General features: G+C 41.8%; 1 protein-coding gene across 3 annotated transcripts in view; it reads left to right on the forward strand.

The window, feature by feature from the left end:
• Positions 1-22,297, forward strand: part of MBOAT1 (membrane bound O-acyltransferase domain containing 1) — a 55,930-nt gene that overhangs the window by 17,117 nt on the left and 16,516 nt on the right. For 2 of the 3 annotated variants that reach the window (XM_042049109.1, XM_042049112.1), the window contains exons 2-7: positions 5,545-5,690; positions 6,211-6,288; positions 9,610-9,705; positions 12,843-12,854; positions 19,954-20,009; positions 22,189-22,243. In XM_042049109.1, coding sequence (XP_041905043.1) covers positions 5,545-5,690; positions 6,211-6,288; positions 9,610-9,705; positions 12,843-12,854; positions 19,954-20,009; positions 22,189-22,243 — 443 coding nt within the window. The remainder of the gene's footprint in view (positions 1-5,544; positions 5,691-6,210; positions 6,289-9,609; positions 9,706-12,842; positions 12,855-19,953; positions 20,010-22,188; positions 22,244-22,297) is intronic. The other variant, XM_042049111.1, reaches the window with a different exon arrangement.

Raw genomic sequence — 22,297 nt, forward strand, 5'->3', positions numbered from 1 at the left:
CTGATCTCTGGCAGAGTGGAATGCTTTATTATGGTGTCCCCTCTCCAAAGTAGTACCCAAGTGATGTTGTACTCCACAGATAGTGGTTTGACTTGAGGAGTTGCTATTGCTGTCAGTAGTTTCTGTTAGCAAGGTTCTTCATGCTTTTCCAAATACAGAAAAACAGCTGTTTGGTCATCTGTGGTAAGTCTGTGAACAGAGGAGACATGCTAATTTACCAGATAAAAACCTTGTAGCAGTCCCCAAAACTAGTGCTCGGTTGCTCATTAGTGCTTGGCAACAGAGTACCCTGACCATGAGCTGTAACTTCATCTTTATACTGAGCTACCATGAGAGGCCTCTGTTCTTACACTTTTGTTCAGCAAATGAAATGCAGATTTAAACCTTTTTTCTCTCATTTGGCTGCTAAGTGCAAGGCCTGTAATAAAAGTAGAGGTATCCTCTGCCACAGCTATAACCTGAGTGCATCATCTGCTGCATATTGAAATGGACATGACCTGGATGCTAGCTGGGAATATTCTGACAGCCTGGCTGTGCTGTAACGCACTTGTACCTCTGTCTGTGAATGTGTGTGAATGTGCAACATGCCTGGTTTTTATCCAAAGATTCTGTGCTGTTGGGGACACACCAGCACCTTGTCATCCAACAAGGGGCAAGTTAGCAGTGTGACTGCTCATAGTGATTGTCAGAGTGAAGGAATTACAGCATTAATGGGAATTTTGCTTAGAGAGGAATGTCTGGTTTGTGTAATGGACTTAATTGCCATTTGGAGTTTGGAGAGAACTGCGCGGTCAATTTGTTATATCCTCCTAGATTTTTGGAAAGTGAGATCAGATTTTCTGCAAGCCTAAGGGAGGAAAAATGTAGTAGAGGAAAAACAAATTATTTTTGTGGTCAAAACAGAATGCAGGATATTTCCTTCTGATACTTAACTATAAGGAAAAGGTTAAAAGCCCTAAAATAAGAGGCTATGTGTTTTTACTTAACTATCTCTTCCTAGAGTGTGATCTAGTAACTCTCGAATGCCTATTGCCACTTTTTTAAACTGGGAGATTTGCAGATGCAAGGCTTGTGGAGTGAGGAGAAATGAAACTTCCTGAACTGGCTTATTAGTAGCCTACCTTCAACTACAATAAGTAGTGACCAAGACTCTTTGTAATGATTTGGTAGAAAGGTGTATAGTCAGGTTTTGTCTCCTCTCATATTTTCTGTTTCCTGTCTCAAGAATTTCTAGCTAGGAAAAGCACTTTCTGTTTTCTCCTTTTAAGATTTTAATGGGATTTTTTTCAGTATTTTTTCAATGCACCAAGCAACACGTTTGCCTCTCTCTTTGGAAATCCTCTATGGCTCCACGGCTTTCCTGTTACAGGGATTTGACAAGTTACTACTTTTGTTTGGGTTTTTTTTCCCATTCCCAGCCTTCACCATGGAGCCAGTTTGCTCGAAGAACAAAAAGTGATAATTGTTCTTATTCAGTGTTAATGACATTGGGCTCATGTGCTCCAAAGGGTGAGATTTTTAGATGTACTTATTTAACTTCAGGTATTTGAAACCTTTATTTTGTGATTTGCCAACTGGCATTTGCCCTTAGAAGTGCCCACCTGCAGATGGTTAATTGGATCAAATGAAATACTGAGCAAAAAATTTCATGGATTTCTTCTGAGAGTGGTTAGGAAGTTGAAGAGATGACTTTCCTATGTAAAAAAAGGCCCTGCTTGTTGATGGAGATGATTGAAAAGCTGGTTCCAAATCCCTAGGAGTTAGTGTTTTCCCTTCCTATAGTACCAGTCCAATGTTTGCCAAGTTTCACCCTGTTAAAAATGTGAGGACATGCAAAAGCTCAAGACAGATGGGACTGACCTTTTAGGGCTTGGATTATAGCATAGTTCAGTAGGGGGATCTTGAAACCACTGTGTTTGGCTATTCTTGTATCAACATCATGGGTGCTTGATGGGTTGGTTTGACCTGATTGCTAAATTTGTGTAAAACTGAGATTTGCAATCTAAACGTCACTTCTGAGTTATTGCTAATACAGAATTTAAAAGAATAAAGGGAGGAACTACAGTTTACTTTGTCCTTTGTTGTTCATACCTGCTCTGGATCCATCCAGACTTTTAAAGTTGAGACTAATAAAGAATTAAAGGATTCATTAACCAGACAACAATAACGATCGACTCAGTTGCACTGGAACTGTTTCAGATTCTCTCTCTCCAAAAGTGTGGATATCTTGTTTCTGCATTGCAAGGCTGTCTCCAGCTGGCTGTGACTCAGATACAAGTCTTCCAGATGTCGTTGCAGAATACTGTGATGAGACTGCCTTTCTGTCTTTCCAGTGTGTAATCATGGAAAATGAAAGGAAGTCTTCTTTTGGTAGCATATCATGTGCTCTGATTCCTAATTTTATTGCATCTTACTCTCTAGAGCATGGAAGAAAGTGACTGTAAAAAGCAAAGGTGTTTCCTTTCTGCTAGCAGAGTTGAAACCAGATGTGCAAAATTTTGGTGGCGATACTGAATAGATGTGACTAGCTAAAAACACAGGTCAAATGACTTGCAATGGTGAGAAGGGTTAACTTGCATATAATTTTTATTTCCATGTTATTTTTGCCTGGACACCATTCATCAGTGTTCAGAAGCCCTCAATTTTCTGTTTATGAAGTGTTTTCAGCAACAGTGGAAATAACCAAAAGGGAATAGTGTGAACCCTTTTCTCTTTGGAAAGGGAAAGGAAGGAAAGTGTGACTTAGTTCACTAGTGATGCAGCACAACATTTCTTAAATTCTTAGGCATCTGTTTACTGGATGCCTTAAATATGTAGAATGAAGAATAAAATTAATGTCAAATGGAATGCAGTAAAGTCGCTGTCAGATGAACTGCCAGCCTTTGTGTGTATGCATGTGAACACTGCATGTGTTTAAAACAGTGCATAGAAATAACTAAATAGAGGAGGTGTTTATATGAAAAGCTGTTGTGTCCCTCTATTCCTCTGTGTAGAACAGAGCAGATCTGGTCTATTGCCAGATTATTGCTTGCTGAGTGCATTGGGTCTGTGATGTTTGGCTGCTCTGCAGAAACCACCCTTATAAACCAAAAACTGATCGAAACATAAGGGCGACCTACTTTGCTTTTGTCCTGGTACGAGGCTTTGCACCAACCCTTGCTAAAAGAGTACAGAGAAGGAATTGTCTTGGTTAATTTGCACGACCAAATGAAGGTGTGATAGTGGCGTGGTTGACAGCACAGGTAACATGTGCTCAGAGGAGCTGATGGCGAAGTGCGTGCCCGTGAGGCGGCTCAGCTGTCCTTTGCTGGGCAGTAGCTTCTGATGAAGTCACTGCCATTTTTTTCCTGCTGCCGCCAGTCGTTCCCTGCCTTAGCTGTTTAAATGCTATTACAAGTGTGTCAGATCTGGGATCTTGCACTTGCCTTGTGCTGTGTGTGTGAACCTCTGAGATCCCAGCATCCTTAGCATCTCAAACTGGGCATACAAGAGCAGGATGAAAGTAAAAAGCAAACGCCTGCTTATCTTGATGGCTTTTACTGGTGTAAAGCTTCCGTGAGTGACGCTGCACAGAGGGGGGTATTGTCTTTCAAACAATCAGCCACATCAGTTCCTGGGAGTCTTTGCACTTTCCTTCTTTATACTAAATCAGGGAAGCTCTGCATGCCACAGGGAAGAGCTGCACTGGATATGCTAATGTGACCTTAAGTGGGAGCATGATGGAGGGGATTAAGGTTCACTGAATTGTCACTGATGACTTGGCACCCATCAGTCTTGGGAACTTGCTTAGAAAGGATGCAATCAGAGCAGCCCTGTAGGGACTTCAGCGATTTCTGCTGCACCTCTGTCTGTGGAAGGGTGGGAGCGAGGTATTAGCATTTGGAATGTAACTCTATGGTAACAGACAAGTTCAGGATTTCTACTACAGCATCTGGGTTTTGTGAGACCAGTGCAATTTTGTTCTTTTACTCTATAGATCTTCCACTAAAAATGGGAATTGCTTGCTTCAGTTATAGTTCTGTGATACTATTTGTTATAAATGCTGGTTGCTTGCATGAGCAAGAAATAAATTGATACTGTCTCTGCTCCAAAGAACTAAAATTCAGCATACCTAAGTATTTAAATTATTTCATTATTCTATTGCATGACTGCCTGCATCACTGAAATAAAGCAACTGCACCAATGAAGCCAACAAACCTTTAATGAAAGCATTTGCATGAACAGCTAACACCATGTTGGATGTAGGCCACCAGAATAAAAGCACTTTGGGGCTATAGTATCTTGTTAAACACATTGTAAATGTTTTTGACAACAAGCCTGGCAGAATCCAACCACCCCTGGACAGCCAACATGTCAGAGCATTTCCAAGTGAGATATATTATCCTGTCCTGGACTGATAGCTTTGGATAATCCTCTAATCCAAGTGATTGCTTATATGTTGCAGCCTATTTAGTTTTGCTTGGTCTGGGATGACTTGCTGCTGGAGAGCTCAAGGGTGAATTTAAAAAAAAAAAGCAAGATTAAAATTTAAAAAAAAAAACAGGACTGCAACTGAATAAATGAATTTAGCTCCAGTTGTCTAGGGTCCAGGTTGGACTTGAGGATGTTGTATCCCAGTGCTGTATTTGCCCTGTTAGAGACAGTTCCTGAGCTCTGTTTTTCCTCTGACTTCTGGGATTTTTGCTGAGGCTGTCAAAGAGAAGGTGTCTTGAAGAAGGCAACATGATGTTGGTTTTGCTCTGGAGGACGCTGAAGCTTTTGCTTGTCCTTGTGTCTGACAAGAGAAGCCTCTAGTCCTGTACTGTTTGCCCTCCGCATGTCTTGTGCTCCCACTGCCATCGCTACCTCCTTGCAGCGAGGCCAGACTGATTTTCACACGCAGTAGCCAAAGAACATTTGAGAAGCATATTCCTTTAGGTGTCTGCTTGATGGTAGAGCAAAGTTGTTTTCTTTGCACTCAAACCACAAAAAATGGCGAGTTGGAAGATCTGTGTGGAAGATGCTGTGGAGTGGAGGAATTCAGCTACGGCGGCTGCCCCGTTCTCACTGCTTGTGTGCACTGCCACATCAGGATTTTGATTGATCATCAGTTGATTTTGTCCCAGTGTTGGGGTGGGGGAAAGTCTGGTACTGGGGTGATATTTCAGAGCCCCAGACTGCTTCCTGGCCCCTGCCTCTCACCAAGAGGACTGAAAAGGGGGATGATAGGCCCTGCACCTGGGCCAGGCTGGCAGCAGAGCAGAGCTTTCCTCCAAGAAGAGAGAGAACCACCAGAGCTCCACCTTTACCCTGGGGTAGCTGGAGCCTGCCCTTCCTCGTCTGATTTTGGGTGGCTGTGTGCTTGTTTAATCCCTTCTGTCACTGGCCAAGAAAAGTTTCCACACGAGTTCACAAGTGAGAATGCTGAGAAGCAAAAGATTCATAGCTCACGATTTCCCCCCCCTCTTCCTGCCTCTACTCTTTAACTGTTATGAGATCAGAGAGAATCCTTCCCCTCCTCCTCCAAGAATCAAAACAGTTTTTCGTTTTGCTTGTCTTTTACAGATCAATTTTGTAGCCTGTCAACTGTTTGCACTTTTGGCTGCATTTTGGTTTCGTATTTACTTGAGTCCCAGTCATGCCAGCTCTGCTGTTCGCCATGCATTTGCCACCCTCTTTGGAATATACTTTGCTGTCTTCTGCTTTGGGTGGTGAGTATTTTGTCACCATTTAGATAAGGCTTGGGTAAAAATAATTTTAAACTTCGTATCAGCTTTTCTGGATTGCATATTTTTAATCTTAAGGCTCTTAATGCTATCTTAAAAAGAATAACCTAACCAACATAACCATTCCAAACCCTCAAAGTAAAATGACTCATGCAAGTACTTTTAAGTAAAGTATTTAATTTAATTTGTGATGTTTGTTCTGGAAGTCAAAGCCACACCAGTCTGCTGTGAAGATACGTCTTCTGGAAAAGATGTATCCCACTGGAATGGGCACTTTGAGCCAGGCTACTCTTTCAGTGAAACATGGATAATATCTTTCAATCAGTATCAGTCTGTTTTGCATAGTTAGGCTATAAAGACGTGGTGTGGTAATTCGGGTTTACTGGTACCCTGACATGACATCACATTTATGTTATTTGCATGGGAAAATACTCTGTTGCTCTGAACTACCAGCACTTCCAGGTAACATAGAAATTATCTAAATACTCACTTTGTTGTCTTCAAGGTATTCCATCCATCTTTTTGTCCTGGTGATGATGAACTATGGCATTATGAATATGGCAAGTATTCCCAACATCCACAGGTGAGCTTATGTGGCTGCAAGTCTGCAGCTGCCCCTTGGACACCTTCTCTGCTTTCAGGGAAATTCATGAGCAGTTTTTAGAACCACCTTCTCTTCTTTCCTTCTTCTCTTTCCCAGTTACTTGCAGGAGCTTTGTTCATGGAATTGCAGGAGCTTTATTCATGGAGTTACAGAAGCAGCTGTAATCTCAATTTGTGGTTTTTTTGGATTGGTGTATTGCATTTTCCTGTGAAATTGCTGGCTTCAAAATTTGACTTTTGCAGGCTTAATAATTTATGGCCAACCTTTGCTCTCTTAAATGTAATGAAGTCATGTTCTCCTTGGTCTTGTATTCTTCCAGATTGCGTTTGATAATCCTTTTTAATGTGTTTTTCCCCTTGCTGTTTGGCCTTCAGGTATTTTCCACTTATTCTTGAGTTAGGTAGTTCAAATAAGGTCACTGAGGCAGCTTAGCTTAGTGATCCACAAAATAAGGTCTTGCTTTTGGTACTGGGCTTTGTGAAAAAGTGGAAAATACCAGAACTCCTATTGCTTCGAAGTAGAAGCTTATGGTTTGGATGTGTTACAGGTGATTTCTGTCTCTGCACTGTCTGACTGTTTCTGTAGCTGCTGCTGAATGCTCAGAATCCACATCAGTCTGGGCTGGGGAACAGAAACCCTTTCTTCACTTGCCTTCAAGGCCAGGGCTGTCTGAGAATCTGATGTTCAGATAATCATCTCACCTTCCTTTATTTCCTGAAGAGACCCCTCTCTAATATCTAAACAGGAACCCTGCTTACGATTACTTATAATTTTTCTAAGATTATTTAGAAATGTGAACTATAAAAAGCAAGCCTGTCTACAGCAGTCACTAGCATTTTGCACCAGCAAGATAACGTGTTAAGGAGGTATTTTTCCCATGTCCTCACTGAATGCAAAGCCCAGAAGTCCAGAGGTAATTAATAATGTCACCAAAAAAAAAAAAAAAGGTAATTGAACAATGTTTGTTAAAGAAATGCCATCCAGAGACCAAAATATAAAGGTGTTAAAAATTTGTATTATGGTTTCCTGGTCAATGTCGCTGCCTATTACTCAAGGGAAATGCAGGAGTTAGTGACTATAGATCAGAGGAACCAAGTCTACAAAGGAATCATCCAATAGTTATTTACATCTTCCTAGGCAAGTTGGGGTGGTGATAAGGAAAAGGACATGACTTCAACAGGAAACCTCCTCATTCTTCCTCTTTAGCCAATTTGCCACAATGGCTAATAGCAAAATAGCTGTATACTGAAACAAAAATCAAGCCAGCCAGTTCATATAATGTTGCCCACTGCTGCAAGGTAGTCATGTGTTGATTTGAATCCATGTGAAATGTCAGTCCAATGTGCTGAAAAACCTCAGGAGGTCTGAGGGAAGATTGGGTTAGGACTTTTCTATTGTATTCCACTAGCCATAGCAGTATGACTCAAGGTGCTTCCACATTATTAATTTTGGCAAAGTAACAATGTATTCAAACTGGTTGAGAGTAAGCTTGAACAATGCTGCTTTAAGGTCTGGACCTGTTCATACAGGCAACCTGATCCTTCAGAGTGGGGCTTCAAGACTTGCCTTTTTTTTCCCCCAGAAGAACACAGTGGAAGAGAACAAAGGAAATAAACTGCATAATTTAACCTTCATACTCTCTTTCATGGTTATTTTTTGCTAGTTTGCTCTCTGGTGAAGCTGCTAGCCTTCAAGGCCTATAAATGGATGAATTAATCCAGCACTGGGAATGCTCCCAGCTACAGCAGCAGTTTGGTGTATCTCTGCCTGCTCGCCCCGCTTTCAATCTAAGTGCTTTACACCTCAGCATGGAGGCGTATTTTAGATCCTTCGTCCTGTCTATCGCTGTTACATGTCTGAGCTGAGTGACTTGCCTTTGGACAGATGCTTGCCATTCTCTGTTGATGAGAGGGGAATCCAAGGACCTTGCTGAGGCAGGACTGGATGCCTGACCCAGATAAAATATTATAAATTCTACTCTGAATCTCCTGAAGAATCTGTCATGTCCTTTCAGTCTGCCTTTCATCCAGCTGTTTGCTGTGGGCCACATGACCCGCAGGTTGCCTTGCGATCCATCACTGTCACTCCCACTGCAGTTTATTAGTCCCCAGGGAGGGAAAACTCATTTCTTTTAAAACCAGCCATAATTTGACAAAGGCCTGGCTCTTTTTCAGTTGTCTGCTGACTGATCCTCTTGTCTGATTTCACCTTTAGTTCTCCCCTGTGGTGGATCCTCTCATGGGTCCAGGGGGGCAACGTGTGCCTACCCAAGGCTTGGCCCTACCACGCATGCGGGATGTGCCATCTCATTCCGTTGGTCTTTGCCTCTTCTCCCCCACATGGATAACCTCTGCTACAGGGGACACCAGTAGGCCTGGTCCTGGCCTGTCAATGTGGTGCAAGCCTTTCATTCTGGTGTCCCAACTCTTCATTGCACTGTGTAATTGGCTTCATGGGTCAGTCTGTCTCCAAACATCCATCCGATTCTTTCCTCCCCAGTATCCTCTTTCTTGCTCGTGTAAATACAGGAGGAAGTTACTTGTATGAAAGGCTGCATCTGTCTGTGCAGACACTGCAGCATTTCCAGTCTTCAGACTGTTCAGCTGCTAAGATAGAAAGAATCATGCTACTGCCCTGCCTACCAGAAGTGTGTTATTGTCTTGAAACGCAGAGTGAGTTTGTCACACCCTACCTAAGGAATGCTTCTTCAGTTGGACACTGTGATCCTATAGGTCCTTTCCAGCCTATACGATTCTGTGATTTTTCTGGAAGATGGTGTGCTTCAACATGGAGAGCTGAAAGATTAGGCTATATGCCATCATCTGCCTTTATACAAAATCACAAAAGAGAGAATACCTTAAACTTGAAATATTTTAGTCTTTGCTAGATCTGAGAAAGAGTTGTAAATAAAGAACATTTACAGATAAAAAATGCAGTGGATAAGTTCAGTGACTGGCATACAGTATAATCTGATTTCAAATACTTGAGTCGGACAGAAATTTCAAAATAATATGTGAATTTGGGAGCTTTGAAATTGAATTGTGCAACTTGAATTGATCCTATTTCTTCTCTCTTTTTTTCCCCACTCCCAGAATGAGGAGACACCTCTGTAAGGTTTCATCTGGGTGTACAAAACCATCAGTTCCCTTCGAGAATGTCTTCCGGGTCTCGTAGCATAGCTTCAGACTTGTTAACAATTGGATTTGAAAAAATCAAAACAAGCCCAACCCAATTTGAGTGATTCTAGTTCTTGTTGGTACTTGTGTTGGTAACTATGTGTTCTCTGTGTTATGCTTTTAGGTACTCCTTTGTCGTAGCTATGGGATACCTCACATTGTGCCACATAAGCCGAATATACATTTTTCATTATGGTATTCTCACTACAGATTTCTCCGGGTGAGTGAGTCTGCAAACTGCTTCCTGTGTCAATCAATATTAGTTGATTTCAGTAAGTTATAAGAATAATTTTTATATTATCTGTGGAGCACCTGCAATTTTGTTTCCCTTAAACTTTTTCTAAGGCTTTTGTTGTGATCTTTGGGTTTTTGTTGGGGTTTTTTTGGTTTGGTTTGGTTTGGTTTTGGTGGTTTTTTTGTTTGTTTTTGGGGTTTTTTTGTTGTTGTTTTTGTTTGGGTTTTGTTTTTTAAAGAACAAATAAGCACTGTATGATTTTTGCACTGACTCATTGTTTCTACTGTTTTCTTGCTAGAAACTGTGTAGTTGAGAAGGCAGAGCTTAGTTAGCTAGCTTTCCCCGAGAGCAGCCTGGGAGGATAAGTTGCACAGTCTCTCCCCAGAGCTGTAAGAGTGCTTACGTGGCTGGTGGTCTGCCCTGAGAGGTGGGGTATGCTGCTCTCTTTCAAACTTCCCCGGCACAGCTGTCAGCTCTGCATCTCCTTTCCCCCATTCTGATTTATCTTGAAGCCCCAGATGGGGAGGTGTTTTCCCAGCCCAGGCACTTAAGCAAGTGTGAGTGCAGGACTTGGGCAGGGGTGAATTGCTGGTGGAGCTGGGTGAGTAACCCAGGCAGAGAGACAAGAGATCAGCTTGGGTTGTCAGGACTGGTTCTCTCATGGGGCCAGCTTGTGGCTGCTGCTTAAATAGCATGGCTTTTTGTATGCCGTGATATCTGTGAAACGGTGGTTTTCATATATACTGTAGTCTCTACTGTAGATTTCACTCAGAGAACAGGTAGAGGATGCTTTGCAAAGAGAGACAGCTAACCCTATGGGCTTTGTTTGTGAGAGGAAGTTATGCTTTTGAATGATTTAAAAACAGTGTGCTAATGTCTGACTACAGAGTAATTAGTAACATACCATGAAAAATTTCTGTAAACTCACACAGTACATTGTACATGACTCTTCCAAATCTCTGTCACCTTACAGGCACAGAGTAGGAGACTGAAGCTTTTTGCTGTCTCTGTGCATGTGTCTCTCTCTTTGAGGTGGTGGGTTTAAGCACTCAATTAAATTGTAGGTGGTAGAGGGGAAGTTTCTCTCGAATTTCTGAGGTTTTTTATATTAAGGAGGCTGCAGTAATGAGATGGTAAACGTTTAAAGAAATTTGGTTCTGTAATTTTTTCTGCAGTTCTTTTAATTCAGAAAAGCATGTCCTCAAAGAGCATGATGTGTCAAGAATCCTATAAAGTGGATTGGAATGCTATAGCTCTGTGTAAGAGACAGAGAGAGAAATGTGAGAGATCATGCTTTTCTGAATAGCGTGTTCAGAAATGCACTGTGAGGCATATTAGCTCTGTCTCTCTGAAAACATTTAATAAAGATCCAGCTGAGACTGAGGGTGGAAGAAGAGGAATGGTGGTTGTTATAGACTAGGTAGTGTTTTCTGCTCCCTTGATGAAAAAGTAACTACTCTTATTTAATGATGAGCTCGAGGATCATGATTATAGTGAAAGAATAATGGCTGGACTTACTCGGTTGTCTGATTTTGTCTTGGTGCTTCAAGATACCAATTCCTAAACTTCAGTCAAACATAAAACTGCCAAGTAGTAAACAAGTGGAAAATGTACTATGGATACGAACTGCACCTTCATGGTATATTTTAAAAGCTAAGAATAAATAAAATTAGTGTAGTGGTATCAATAAAAACTTGCAATCCAAAGTGTTGAAGCCCAGATCAGCCTCAAAATCTGTCTAAAAACTTGTTTTCCTCAGCTGTAAATTTGTGCCCATTGAGGTTTTGTGCACATACCTGAACAGATGTGATGACCGAGAGAGACAAAATATGCTCCCTGGACACAGTTTTGTCATGTATGAGCAGCAACTGAGCTCCTCTTGCTTGTTGTCCCATATTTGATGGTTCCTCATCTGTTGCATGTGGTAACAGGGAAGCACTAGGACAGGGAGGGAGGCATGGCATTCAAGTTCTCTCTCAGGATTTCAGAAATGACTGAGACAGAACCATGGAGCTATGCCCATCTCCCTCCAGCTTCCCACCGTTTTGGGTGAACGTGGCTGGGGATGTACATTGAAAAGGCAAGACACTAGATTCAGGGCAATCTTTAAGATCCAACAAAAAGCCCATCATCTGCTGACTTGTGTTTGAGGTTTCAGTATCCCCTAAGTCTGGTGATATCTGGCTGCGAGGAGGAAGTTTTAATCCACATCAAATAGGCACATAACCAGTTCTGTTGCCATCAGCTTTCCAATGTCCGTTCCCTAAGAGCCAGATGATCAATGAGTGTTTCCCAGCGGCAGTGCTGAAAGTCAGCATTCCTCATTTCCTCTCCTGACCTGCTTTGTGCACTTAACAACTTGTTAACAACTTGCATGCAAGTTGCACAACCCTTTTGAAGTGTGCTTGCAAATACATTTTTTGGGGTGTTTTTAGTTGGTTGTGCTATTTGTTTGGAGCCCTCCCATTTTGAGAATAGAGCTTGTAAAATGCAGGTAGAGATGGAGAGAACAAGGTAACTTTTGAGTCATATCTTAAGCAAACTGGAAAATGAAAGATCAAGCTGTGACACATCACTTCCAGGTTGCAAAATAGAAATAAGGGACTTGTTACCTGCTGGTGACTAGTTAATTCTTAACTCCTGCAAAGGGTAGTTTAGTTCACTGAGTCCTACAGTCAGAACTGTACGCAAGCTGCTTGATTTAAGAGCAGATTTAAACTCTTGATTTAAGAGTTTTTCATGTATTGCATAGTAATTAAGGAGAAACTCTTTTTAAACTACTGCCAGGTTTTAAGGAAAACAATTTCCAGTTTGCAGCACTTCAATTTTAATTACTTTTTAAAAATGTATGTATATTTTATCAAATTTCTTTCAGTTATATTATTTCTCAAATAAGTGGTGATATAATTTAGGAATTTTCTCTTTACTGCTTCCTCAAAAACCCTATTCATTTTTGAACACTAATTGTACAGTAACTGAATCCTGTGCTTCCCTCTTAATTCAAGTCAATCTTTGAGAGAAGCATGCATGTTTTATTTTGCTTGGTTTGCCATGACATTTGCACATTTTACCTGGAAAAACTAAATCCTAACTCTTTCTTATTTCTTCTTCTTTATGCTAAGAGGATTATGCTGGTAAGTTGCCTGCCTATACAACTTTATAAAAACAATAATAATACCATATGGTTTGTGTTTTTTCCCTTTGTATCACAGGCTCAGACTGAGTATAGTAATAAGATAGCTTTAGGAAAAATGAGTTTAAAATAAGGAATCTTGATTCTTGATCTTTTGATTTTTGGAATTTTGATTTTTGGAAACTAGTATTACATAGGGTTTCAATCTAGCAAGCTTCATGACCAAAAGCCAGATGCGTATGATCATCCAGATAAAATTCAGAAGATATGGAACTCGTGTCTGTTTCAATCCTTTGCTTAAGGCCATAGAGCTTTTTAGTTTCCTCTCTGAATTCTTGCAGTGTCTGAGCAAAATTTCCTAATATTGCAGGTTATTCAGTGAAATGTCAGCATATGGGAGTTTCTTTCATATAAGAGTAGTGGCTGAGAGAGCTGGGGTTGTTTAGCCTGCATATCAGGAGGGGCCTTGTCACTCTTTACAACTGCTTGAAAGGAGGTTGTAGCAAGGCTGTGGTAAGTCACTTCTCCCATGTAACAAATGACAGGAGAAGAGGAAATGGCCTCAGGTTATGCCAGGGAAGGTTTAGATTGGATATTAGGAAAAGTTTTTTCATGGAAAGTGTTTTCAAGCATTGGAACAGGCTGCCCAGGGAAGTGGTGGAATCACTATCCCTGAAGTGTTCAAAAAACATGTAGTTATGGCACTTGGGGACATGGTTTAGTGGTGAATATGGCAGTGCTGGGTTAACAGTTGGACTCAATGATCCTAGAGGTCTTTTCCAGTCTTAATGATTCTATGATTCTTGCTGCCGTTCCTTATAGAAGAGAAACTTGGTGTGTGAAAATCACCACACATGCTGCCACAGTTTTCAATCTTCTGTTGGTCTTAGAGACACCATAGCTGAATTATCTGGGAGACTTGAGCAGTTTTCCTCCCCACATATGTCAAATCTGTAGCTCTTACGCGAGTGCTTTGGTGGACATCACTCTCCAGAGACCACCTTTGTGTCTGCCCTATCCCAAATGCAGAGCAGCAGCATCATTCTTAGCAAACCACCTAGAAAGGGATGATCATTGAGAGAGCCCTCTCAAAAGCCATATATGTAAGCAGATACTTCAGTAACAAGTGTCACTTCAGGTAGTGGATTTTTGCTGGGTGGTTAGAACTTTGTTGCTGTTTCTTTCCTCACTCAGTGGCTTTTAGTATCAACCAGAAAAGGAAGGAATGAAAGTATAGCAGCCGTTTTTCACAAAAGAAATACATTTGCTGATGAAAGCAAAGATAGATGTACTCTGTTACCATATTAAAACACAGAGCAGAAATGCTGTCTGGTCCTACAAGTTCAGTTGGTTATTTTTGTTTTCTTGTCTTCTAAATGTATGACATGCAGTACATTGCTGCAGTGTCTGTTCCAGCAGCGCTGGCTAACCTTGGTGTGCAGCTGGTCCCCAGAGGCAATGCCGCAGTGCAGGTGCAGGGTGAGTAAGGGGAAGTCAGTCTGTTTTCCATGGCTATTTGCTGCTTTGGCTGGGTGCTTGTCCACTTGAAACAGCCCTGAGATCACTTACCATTGGATACACAGGAGCCCTGCAAGAACTGCAGTGTGGGAACTAGGCAGAATTCAAGCAGGCAATCACTACTAGAGAGCTCCACGCATCTAGTACATCCCAGGACACTTCTCCACAAGTAAACACTCTTTTAAGTGAAATGCTTCTACCATGAAGGCTTAAGAAATACCGCTTGGGAGCTTTCACAACACACACACAAAAAAGGGCAACACATCACCTGAAGGAAATTTTAAGTTCCTTTGGAGGTGCAAGTGTGTTTAGTGAAGTGTTTTTCCTCTGTTGTACTTCAGTACTTCTTCCTTTTACTGTTGAAAGCAAAAGTCCGAGGCCACTGCCAGCTTGGCAACCCCTTTGTCAGCGTGGTTACTGTCACAGCAGGATGTGACTGTGTGAACTTCTTGTCATGGCTTCAGCGCTGCAGAGGTAACCCTGAAATAAATGTTCGCTGTTTTGGAGTCTTGTCTGCTATGAGCCTTTTGACTCCACCTCCTCTCTTAGTGAAATCAGGTCAGTGGAAACTATTTCTAGCAAGCGTGTGCCAGCCTCCTCCACGGGATTACCTAAGGTCAAGCAGACTGTACTTGGAAAAAGTCTTTTCTCTCGGAAGCATCGAAGCTTCCTCAGTGCAGAAGCCAGCCTGTGATGCAGTGAGGATCCCCACAGCAGTCTACAAACAAAATCTCTTTACTTCCACTGGCCTGTGCTTCTGGCAAATTTATTACGTTGGGGCAAGCTATATTTAAATATTATATTAACTGATATGTTTTCATTTGGAAGGTTTATTTAGGGGAGTAAACCCCTCTATTGAGCATTCTCTGTGAACTGTTGCATCTTAGTCTTGTGTTATTTTTCAAGGCATCTAGGGTGAGGTAAACAAAAAACAAAGCTGTCTTTACCTTATGTTAGATGCCCTGAAAAATAAAATTGTCCCTGGGTCAATTTCTTGATTTTTTTTTTTTTTAATTAAAAGTTGGCCACTATGGTTTGTGTGTAGGAGGTACAGTGCAGCTACAACCTAAGATTAAACTCATAGCTAATATATAAAACATGGGAAGGGAGGGGAAATCACACCACACATAAATCAGATTCTGTGTTTCTGTGGCAGTTTGTAACTGTAGTGCTTAATAGGACAGGTGGAGAGGGTGTAGAATCACCACTCAGCCATGTGGCTGCAAAGCAATCTGTAGGTGTTCAAATATGATGGATTGCAAGTTGTTTAGGCTTCTAAATGTGTTTTATTTCAAATGCTTCCTTCCTAGGGATAAGTCTTTGTGCTTCATCTGTAAGTGGAAGTGTAGTAGGTAGATTTTCTTCTTAAATTCAACCTAATTGCTCCCCTCCAATAAATTGTGCATTGCAAAATTTGGGAGTAAGAAAAGGGATTGGAAGTTTTATAGTTTTGTTAACTTCCCTTCTTGTTTTTAGCACTATTGACTTTTCCCAGTAGAGTCTAAGGGTTAAAATATTATCATGTTGGAAACTGTTGGCTAGATGTGATACGGTGCTGTATTTAATGTATTAACATACTCAGTGTTTTATTGCTGTTTAAAGTTAGAGCTTGCCTGAAAGGCTGAATAGAAATGGCAATTCAATGATATTTCAAAGTTTTAATAATCAAAACTCACATGTTTAGGAATTTATGATTCTTTCCCAGCCCCCCCTCCCCTTTAAGGGAGAGTTCCAGTACTGTCATTATTTTGTTGTGCTCTGCCTTCCTACAGCAAAGACATGGTCCCCCAGAGATCAAGTAAGTGGGGAATGGTAGGCAGGAGAAGAGGAGGGAGGAAGATGCTCCTTGTTCACCTGAAACCTTGCTTACCCTTTGTGTGAAGTGTTGACTGATAGCTGACACTGATCTCGTGGAAGATTTAGTGTTTGTCATCCCACTGCCACTGTACAGTAGGTTCCCACCCTCCTGAGTAGGGTGGAGATCACAGAATCAATTAGGTTGAAAAAGACCTCTGAGATCATCAAGTCCTACCTGTGGCTGATCACCACCATGTCAGCTAGACCATGGCACTGCGTGCTATATCCGGTTCCTTAAACACCTCCAGGGACAGTGACTCCACCACCTTCCTGTGAAGTACATTCCAATGTCTAATCAGCCTTTCTTTGAAAAATTTCATTGGATGTCTAACCTAAACCTCCCTGGTGCAGCTTAAGGGAAGAGACCAACCCCCACCTGGCTACACCCTCCTTTCAGGCAGCTGAAGAGAGTGTTAAGGTCCCCCCTTGAGCCTCCTTTTCTCCAGGCTGAACACCCCCATCTCCCTCAGTCACTCATGATTGGACTTGTGCTCCAGACCCTTCCCCAGCTCCATTGCCCTTCTTTGGACACGCTGCAGCCCCTCAATGTCCCCTGAATTTAGGGGCCCAGAACTGAACACAATATTCAAGGTGTGGCCTCACCAGTGCTGAGTACAGGGGAAGAATCACTTCCCTAGTCCTGCTGGCCACACTATTCCTGACATAGGCCAGAATGCCACTGGTCTTCTTGGCCACCTGGGCACAAGCTGGCTCATGTTCAGCTGGCTGTTGACCACCACCCCCAGGTCCTTTTCTGCTGGACCACTTTCCAGCCACTCTGGAAAATATGTATGACTTGTATTATGATGATGTCAGGAGGGAGAACAGGAAGTATCTAATGAACTTTGTGGCTCTCCTTCCCACTCGCCTTGTCAGACACATCACTTTTGTTCTCCCTTGTCTCCTCTGGAGCTGGGATTTGAGGGAGATAGACTGTCCATGTTTTCTGACTAAAGTGCAGGAAAAGCTAACTTGTTCTGTTGGCTTACAATGTGCCATCAATGAGGCAATGAATTCCTTATATAGATGAGGAGAACCTCTCTCCTCTGTGTTTATATGCAGCATGACCTCAGTGCAGGCTTTACTCCTGCTGCCCTCAGATTGTTTGCAGTTTGGTTCTCTCTGGTTTACCATGGGAGCCTTGTCTAAGACAAGTGTCTAAATTTAGACACCTGAAGTCATATGGTTTTGGCTCAGAGCCTGAGGTTTAAAGTTACCCACTTCAATATTGGTGTGAAGTGCTTGCCATAAGAAACATATGCAACAAATTGAAGCAATTTGAAACAAGTGTTAATGTTCCCCTATAAAGCTAAAAAGGTCAAACACTGACAAAATAAAAATTTGTGTTTGTTGCGGTAGAACTGCTTGGTTCACTGACAGCCTCTGTCTCTCTTAAGGATTAAAAAAATCTGCCTTTTCATATGCTTAAAGGATTAGGATTTACGTATCTTTGAAAGCAAAGCTGAATTTTGTCTGGGAAAATCTACTTTGAGAAACAGGATGTTGAAGATATTGGTGAAAACAGCTTATAAATCACTTTTCTTAAACAATTAATTGGAATAAAGTTTAGAATGACTGTTTGAGAATACTGCTGGAAGGTGAAAAGTCACTGCTGAATTTGTCCATTCCTTAGCTGCTATCAGTGGTCTAGGTGACCCAAGGAGAGCTGCTGTACAAACCCCTGTGTTATGATTGTATTCAAGTTCTGTGGATACTTAAGCCTAATCTGAATTTTATGTGCAAACTTTTTTTACTGACATTGTAAGTAGGGACTTCTGAAATGATAAAAGCAGTTTCTGATTAAGTAATTGGCTGATATTTCATGTTCTGGTTTTGGGTAGGAAATGCAAATTACCCCCCCAGAATTACTTGTGGACTCTTGAAAAAGATCAACCATATTAAGTGTTAAAAAAAAAAGACCACTTAGAATGAAAAAATGGCTTTTGCCAGCATTTGTGTTTACCATGCTCAGCATACAAATTATTTTGAGAATCTGTTTGATTTATATTAGTGGGATAATCAGGTTGTAAACAGTTTATCTTAGCCATTGGGTTTACATTTGATTGTAACCAGTTGGCCGATTTAGTCAAGGATGATCCAGAATCTCTTGAAAATCTCTGTAGAACATAAGTATTTGACTTATGGCATTCAGAGACATCACTGAATGTAACTTCTGCTTTTTTTTCTTTACCTTGAGAAATCTGTGGAACAAAAATGGTGCTTGAACTAAAAAAAACGCTCAACTTTTTTCTTTAATTGTGTTCCAGAAAATATATTACAATAGTTAAAATGAACAGTTGTAATGTTTGGAGTCTCTTAAAAAAGTTCCATATACTGGTGAAACTGTGTAAATAGTTAAAAAAGAGTGTACAAACTCGAGTTTTCATTTCCAGGTTGAAGACATCATTTGTGTTCAAACGGAAACATCCATATGGTTAATGTTGTTAATTTATTCTCAGATTGAGAAACAACCCATTGTATTAATCCTCAGTGAAGACAGAGCTCTTTTGTGGGACTGGTTTTACATAAAGTCATCACAACTAATGCTTTTAAAATAGTGGTGTATCCTCATCATCCATTCCCCTCTCGTGGCTATTATGGTTGTGAGAGATCTGGGCACCCTGTGCTGGTGTCCCCAGTGGCAGAGAGATGGGGAGAAGCAGTGTGAGCAGGTGATCATCCCTTGGTTTGCCTGCTATGGGTCCTTCCAGATTGCAGATATTCAGTGCCAGGTTTTGTGTTTAGGGCACTACAGCCGATGAAGGAAGTGGTTTGTCCCCATGGTTTTCCTCTCATCTTTCCTCTTACCTACCTCTAAATGCTCTTAGCTGTGTCCTTTACCCTTGTGGGAACCAGCTCCTGATGCCTCCAAGCTCAGTTTAGTCTTTTTTCCCATTCCTTAGCTGCAGCAGCTCACAATTGCCTTCAGTGCGAAGAAGCTCTGCAAAGCTGGATACGGGAAGCATAAGTGGCCCTACTCGGCATAGTGGCTATTTCTATGCTGTGTGTTTTGTTGGCACCAAAGCTGCTGGGTGGCTGTAAGCCTGGCTCAGGTACAGCCAGCTCCTGTTTTCAGAGGCTCCAGATCCCACGTGCCCATACACTCCCAGTTGGATGGTGTATCTTGTACAGGCTGTTCACAACGCAGATGCATGGCCAAGAAGCAAGTGGGAAACTGCTGTGCTGACAGCTATTCTGGTATTTGCACACAGTCCTAATTGATAGAGCTATTCATGTGGGGAAATAAGCATCTGTATCTGCAGAGTCAACATTTTTTAGGGCACTGAGGAGACAGACAATAGGAGAGTAACAGTAAGAAGAGCCAGAGTTGGGTTAAAGCAGCACTGCTGTATTCTAGTGTTGCAATGTATGGGGCTTCAATATGGTCTTTGCCTGAAAGGAGGCTCAGTGGGCTGCAGAAGCTGGTATTTCCTAGTGGTGTGATTTCTTCTGAACTACAATTTGCAGTGCTGCACGATAGGCAGACATAAAATAAGGCTTTGTGTGCACTTAGCAATTAAAAATTCCAGTGCAAGTTACTGTGGGGTTGTTTTGAACCGAGGCAATTGTCTTATGCCTGAGTGCCTCCTTCAGCTTTAATTGGATATTTTTCCACTTGTTGCTAATACAGTTATGCCTTTTAAAGGCATAAAGACATTCAGTGAGAAAGTTGGGAATAATTTGTATTACAGGCCATGTAACTGTTGTTTCTGTCTTTCTTATAGTCCGCTGATGATAATTACACAGAAGATCACAACTCTTGCATGCCAGCTACATGATGGTAAGAAAAGGAATCTCTTCCCACGTCCTGAAGGCAGCCTTTTCATTGCAGTGCATTTTCTGGTTGATTTATGGTGTGAATGAATGTAGTTCAGCAAGTTGTTCCAAACGAAGAAGAAAAATGCTATGTGGAGGAAAATGAGAAACTTAAAGTTTTGATCAGTTTTTAGGATCAAACTCTCTTTGCAATATCAGAAACAACTGTTTTCCCCTTCGGTATTCTACTTTCTTAGGACCCAGTTTGGATTTTAGCTAGTACCAGGATCTCCTGCTTAGATGCTACAGTGCATCTCCATTAAGCTCTCTGAAGCTGTTACCGATTCTCAAAAGTCAAGAGTTGTGTTTGATGCATAGGTTCAGTCATTAATGTTAATTTAGCAAAAAATATGCTAGCACTGATATATTCAGTGATAATGTACTTCATGAGTTGTGAGAGATAGAATTCAGTAGCTTTTCCCCAGCACAGAGAGAAGCACAGTTGCAAGCAAAATAACATTGTCTTCAGTCTTGTGCTGTGCTGTGACAAAGAGCACTATTATTTCCCAGTAAAACGCCTGTGTCTCGTACAGTGCAAAGGCTGGAAATGTCAGTTGTCATCAGTAGCATTATTGCTTGTGCCCACTGATGTTGCGCTGCAAATTTCTGATGGTCTGAGGCCCATTGCCTTACAAGCTGTGGGTGAGTATGTGTTATGCTAAAGAGTTGTGAATGAGGATTTAACTGATGGCCACACGGGGGTCTGGCATTGTTTGCAAGCCAGGTTTACACAAGTGAATCTAATGCTTTTATCTGGCTGTAACAGGTACAGCTGGAAGCTTGGCTAATTGACCTTGTTGGTGGCATTCACGTTGCTGAGGCTTCTCTGCTTCTGTAAGTTGAGTCAGCTCAGGTATTGCTGCAATGCCACAGCAGCGTGCAGCCTAGGTACACACCTAGGATGTTGGAGGTAAATGAACAGACAGAAAGGAAAAAGACAACAGCAGAGGCAGGAGCGTTTTAAACAGACCAGAAATCCTACAGATTAGTGATGGTGGAGAAGGCTCGTTACATTGCGAACATCCGTATATGGAGCAGTTGATCAAATGAAGACAGCTTGCAGTTCAAGCATCAGTGACGAATTTCTATTTGTAAAAATTTAACACAGCTGTCTGTAAATGGAAACAGACAAACAAAATACCCACTCCTATAAGTAATTAAGTGCTTAATTGTTTCTCTGAAACTCAGGCCCTCCCAGTATTTACAAACTGAAACAGTGGAGAGAGAATGGAAACAAGCAGCTTATCAGCAGTGGTAGGAAGCGGGTCCTGTGTGTGTATTGGTAATTATGGCCAGTATGTTTAGAAGAGTAGTGTCAATTGGTGCCAAGCCCCTGATCTTTTTGCACATGCATGCTCCACACCGAGTGCTGTGACTCATCCTGTGTTGTGCTGATGAAGCCAGTGGGAGTCCCTGCAGTATGTGCAGCTAAAGCTTTAGGGTGAAGGTTTTGAGGTATGTGCTATAAGCAACATCTCTTTACCACTGGCTGTGACACAAGATTTTTCCATCATTTTCCTGGGACATTGAGTCTGTGTGCTACCTCTGGCCCCAAAGGTCTTGTGCACTCAACAGGAGGTCACCCTTCCAGTCTGGACCATGCACAATTCCAGATTATTACTGACGTGTATGTTTAGGCTTGCTCCAGCAGCAGGCATCTGGGCTGCTCGTTCACACCAGTGGAGCTTCTGTTCCCTGAGCGCCTGTTTCCCTTCCCCTGCCCACTCTTCCTGCTGTGAAATGCTCCATTTCTCACCAAGAAGCCAGCGGGAGCCTTGTGCTTAAATGAGCCAGCGGCTTCTGGCAACAGAGATTTTTCCAGCCCAGGACAGTTTGTAGAGGCTGTTGGGGGTTGCTTCCAGTTGGTGGCATTGCCACTTCCATTGTGTGTGGGAATGCTATGGCTGCTCTTCCTGACAGTGTAGCCAGCGTGATAAAGGGGGAATGATGTAAGGAACTGGGTAAAGAGGTAGAGTAGAATTTGACATAAAAGTTAGGGATTGAGCTGTATTACAACCACCTGTGACAAAGAAATTTTGAGATTATGGCCTTAGAAATTAATTTGTGGGTTGTAAGCATAAGGTTATGGCAATAGCTTTTACTGTTTGTCTGTTTGGAAGATCTAACGTGACTCTTCTTCCCAGGAATAGGGCGACAAGCTGAAGAACTCACTGCTGAGCAAAATCGGCTTGCTGTAAAGTAAGGATATAATTCTCTTAGTGATTTGTGTCTAATTTCTTCCAAAGGAGTTGA

The sequence above is a fragment of the Corvus kubaryi genome, unplaced genomic scaffold, assembly GCF_017639235.1.
Source record: "Corvus kubaryi isolate FWS band 111438036 unplaced genomic scaffold, C.kubaryi_AGA036_p1.0 69, whole genome shotgun sequence".
NCBI classification, from domain to species: domain Eukaryota; kingdom Metazoa; phylum Chordata; class Aves; order Passeriformes; family Corvidae; genus Corvus; species Corvus kubaryi.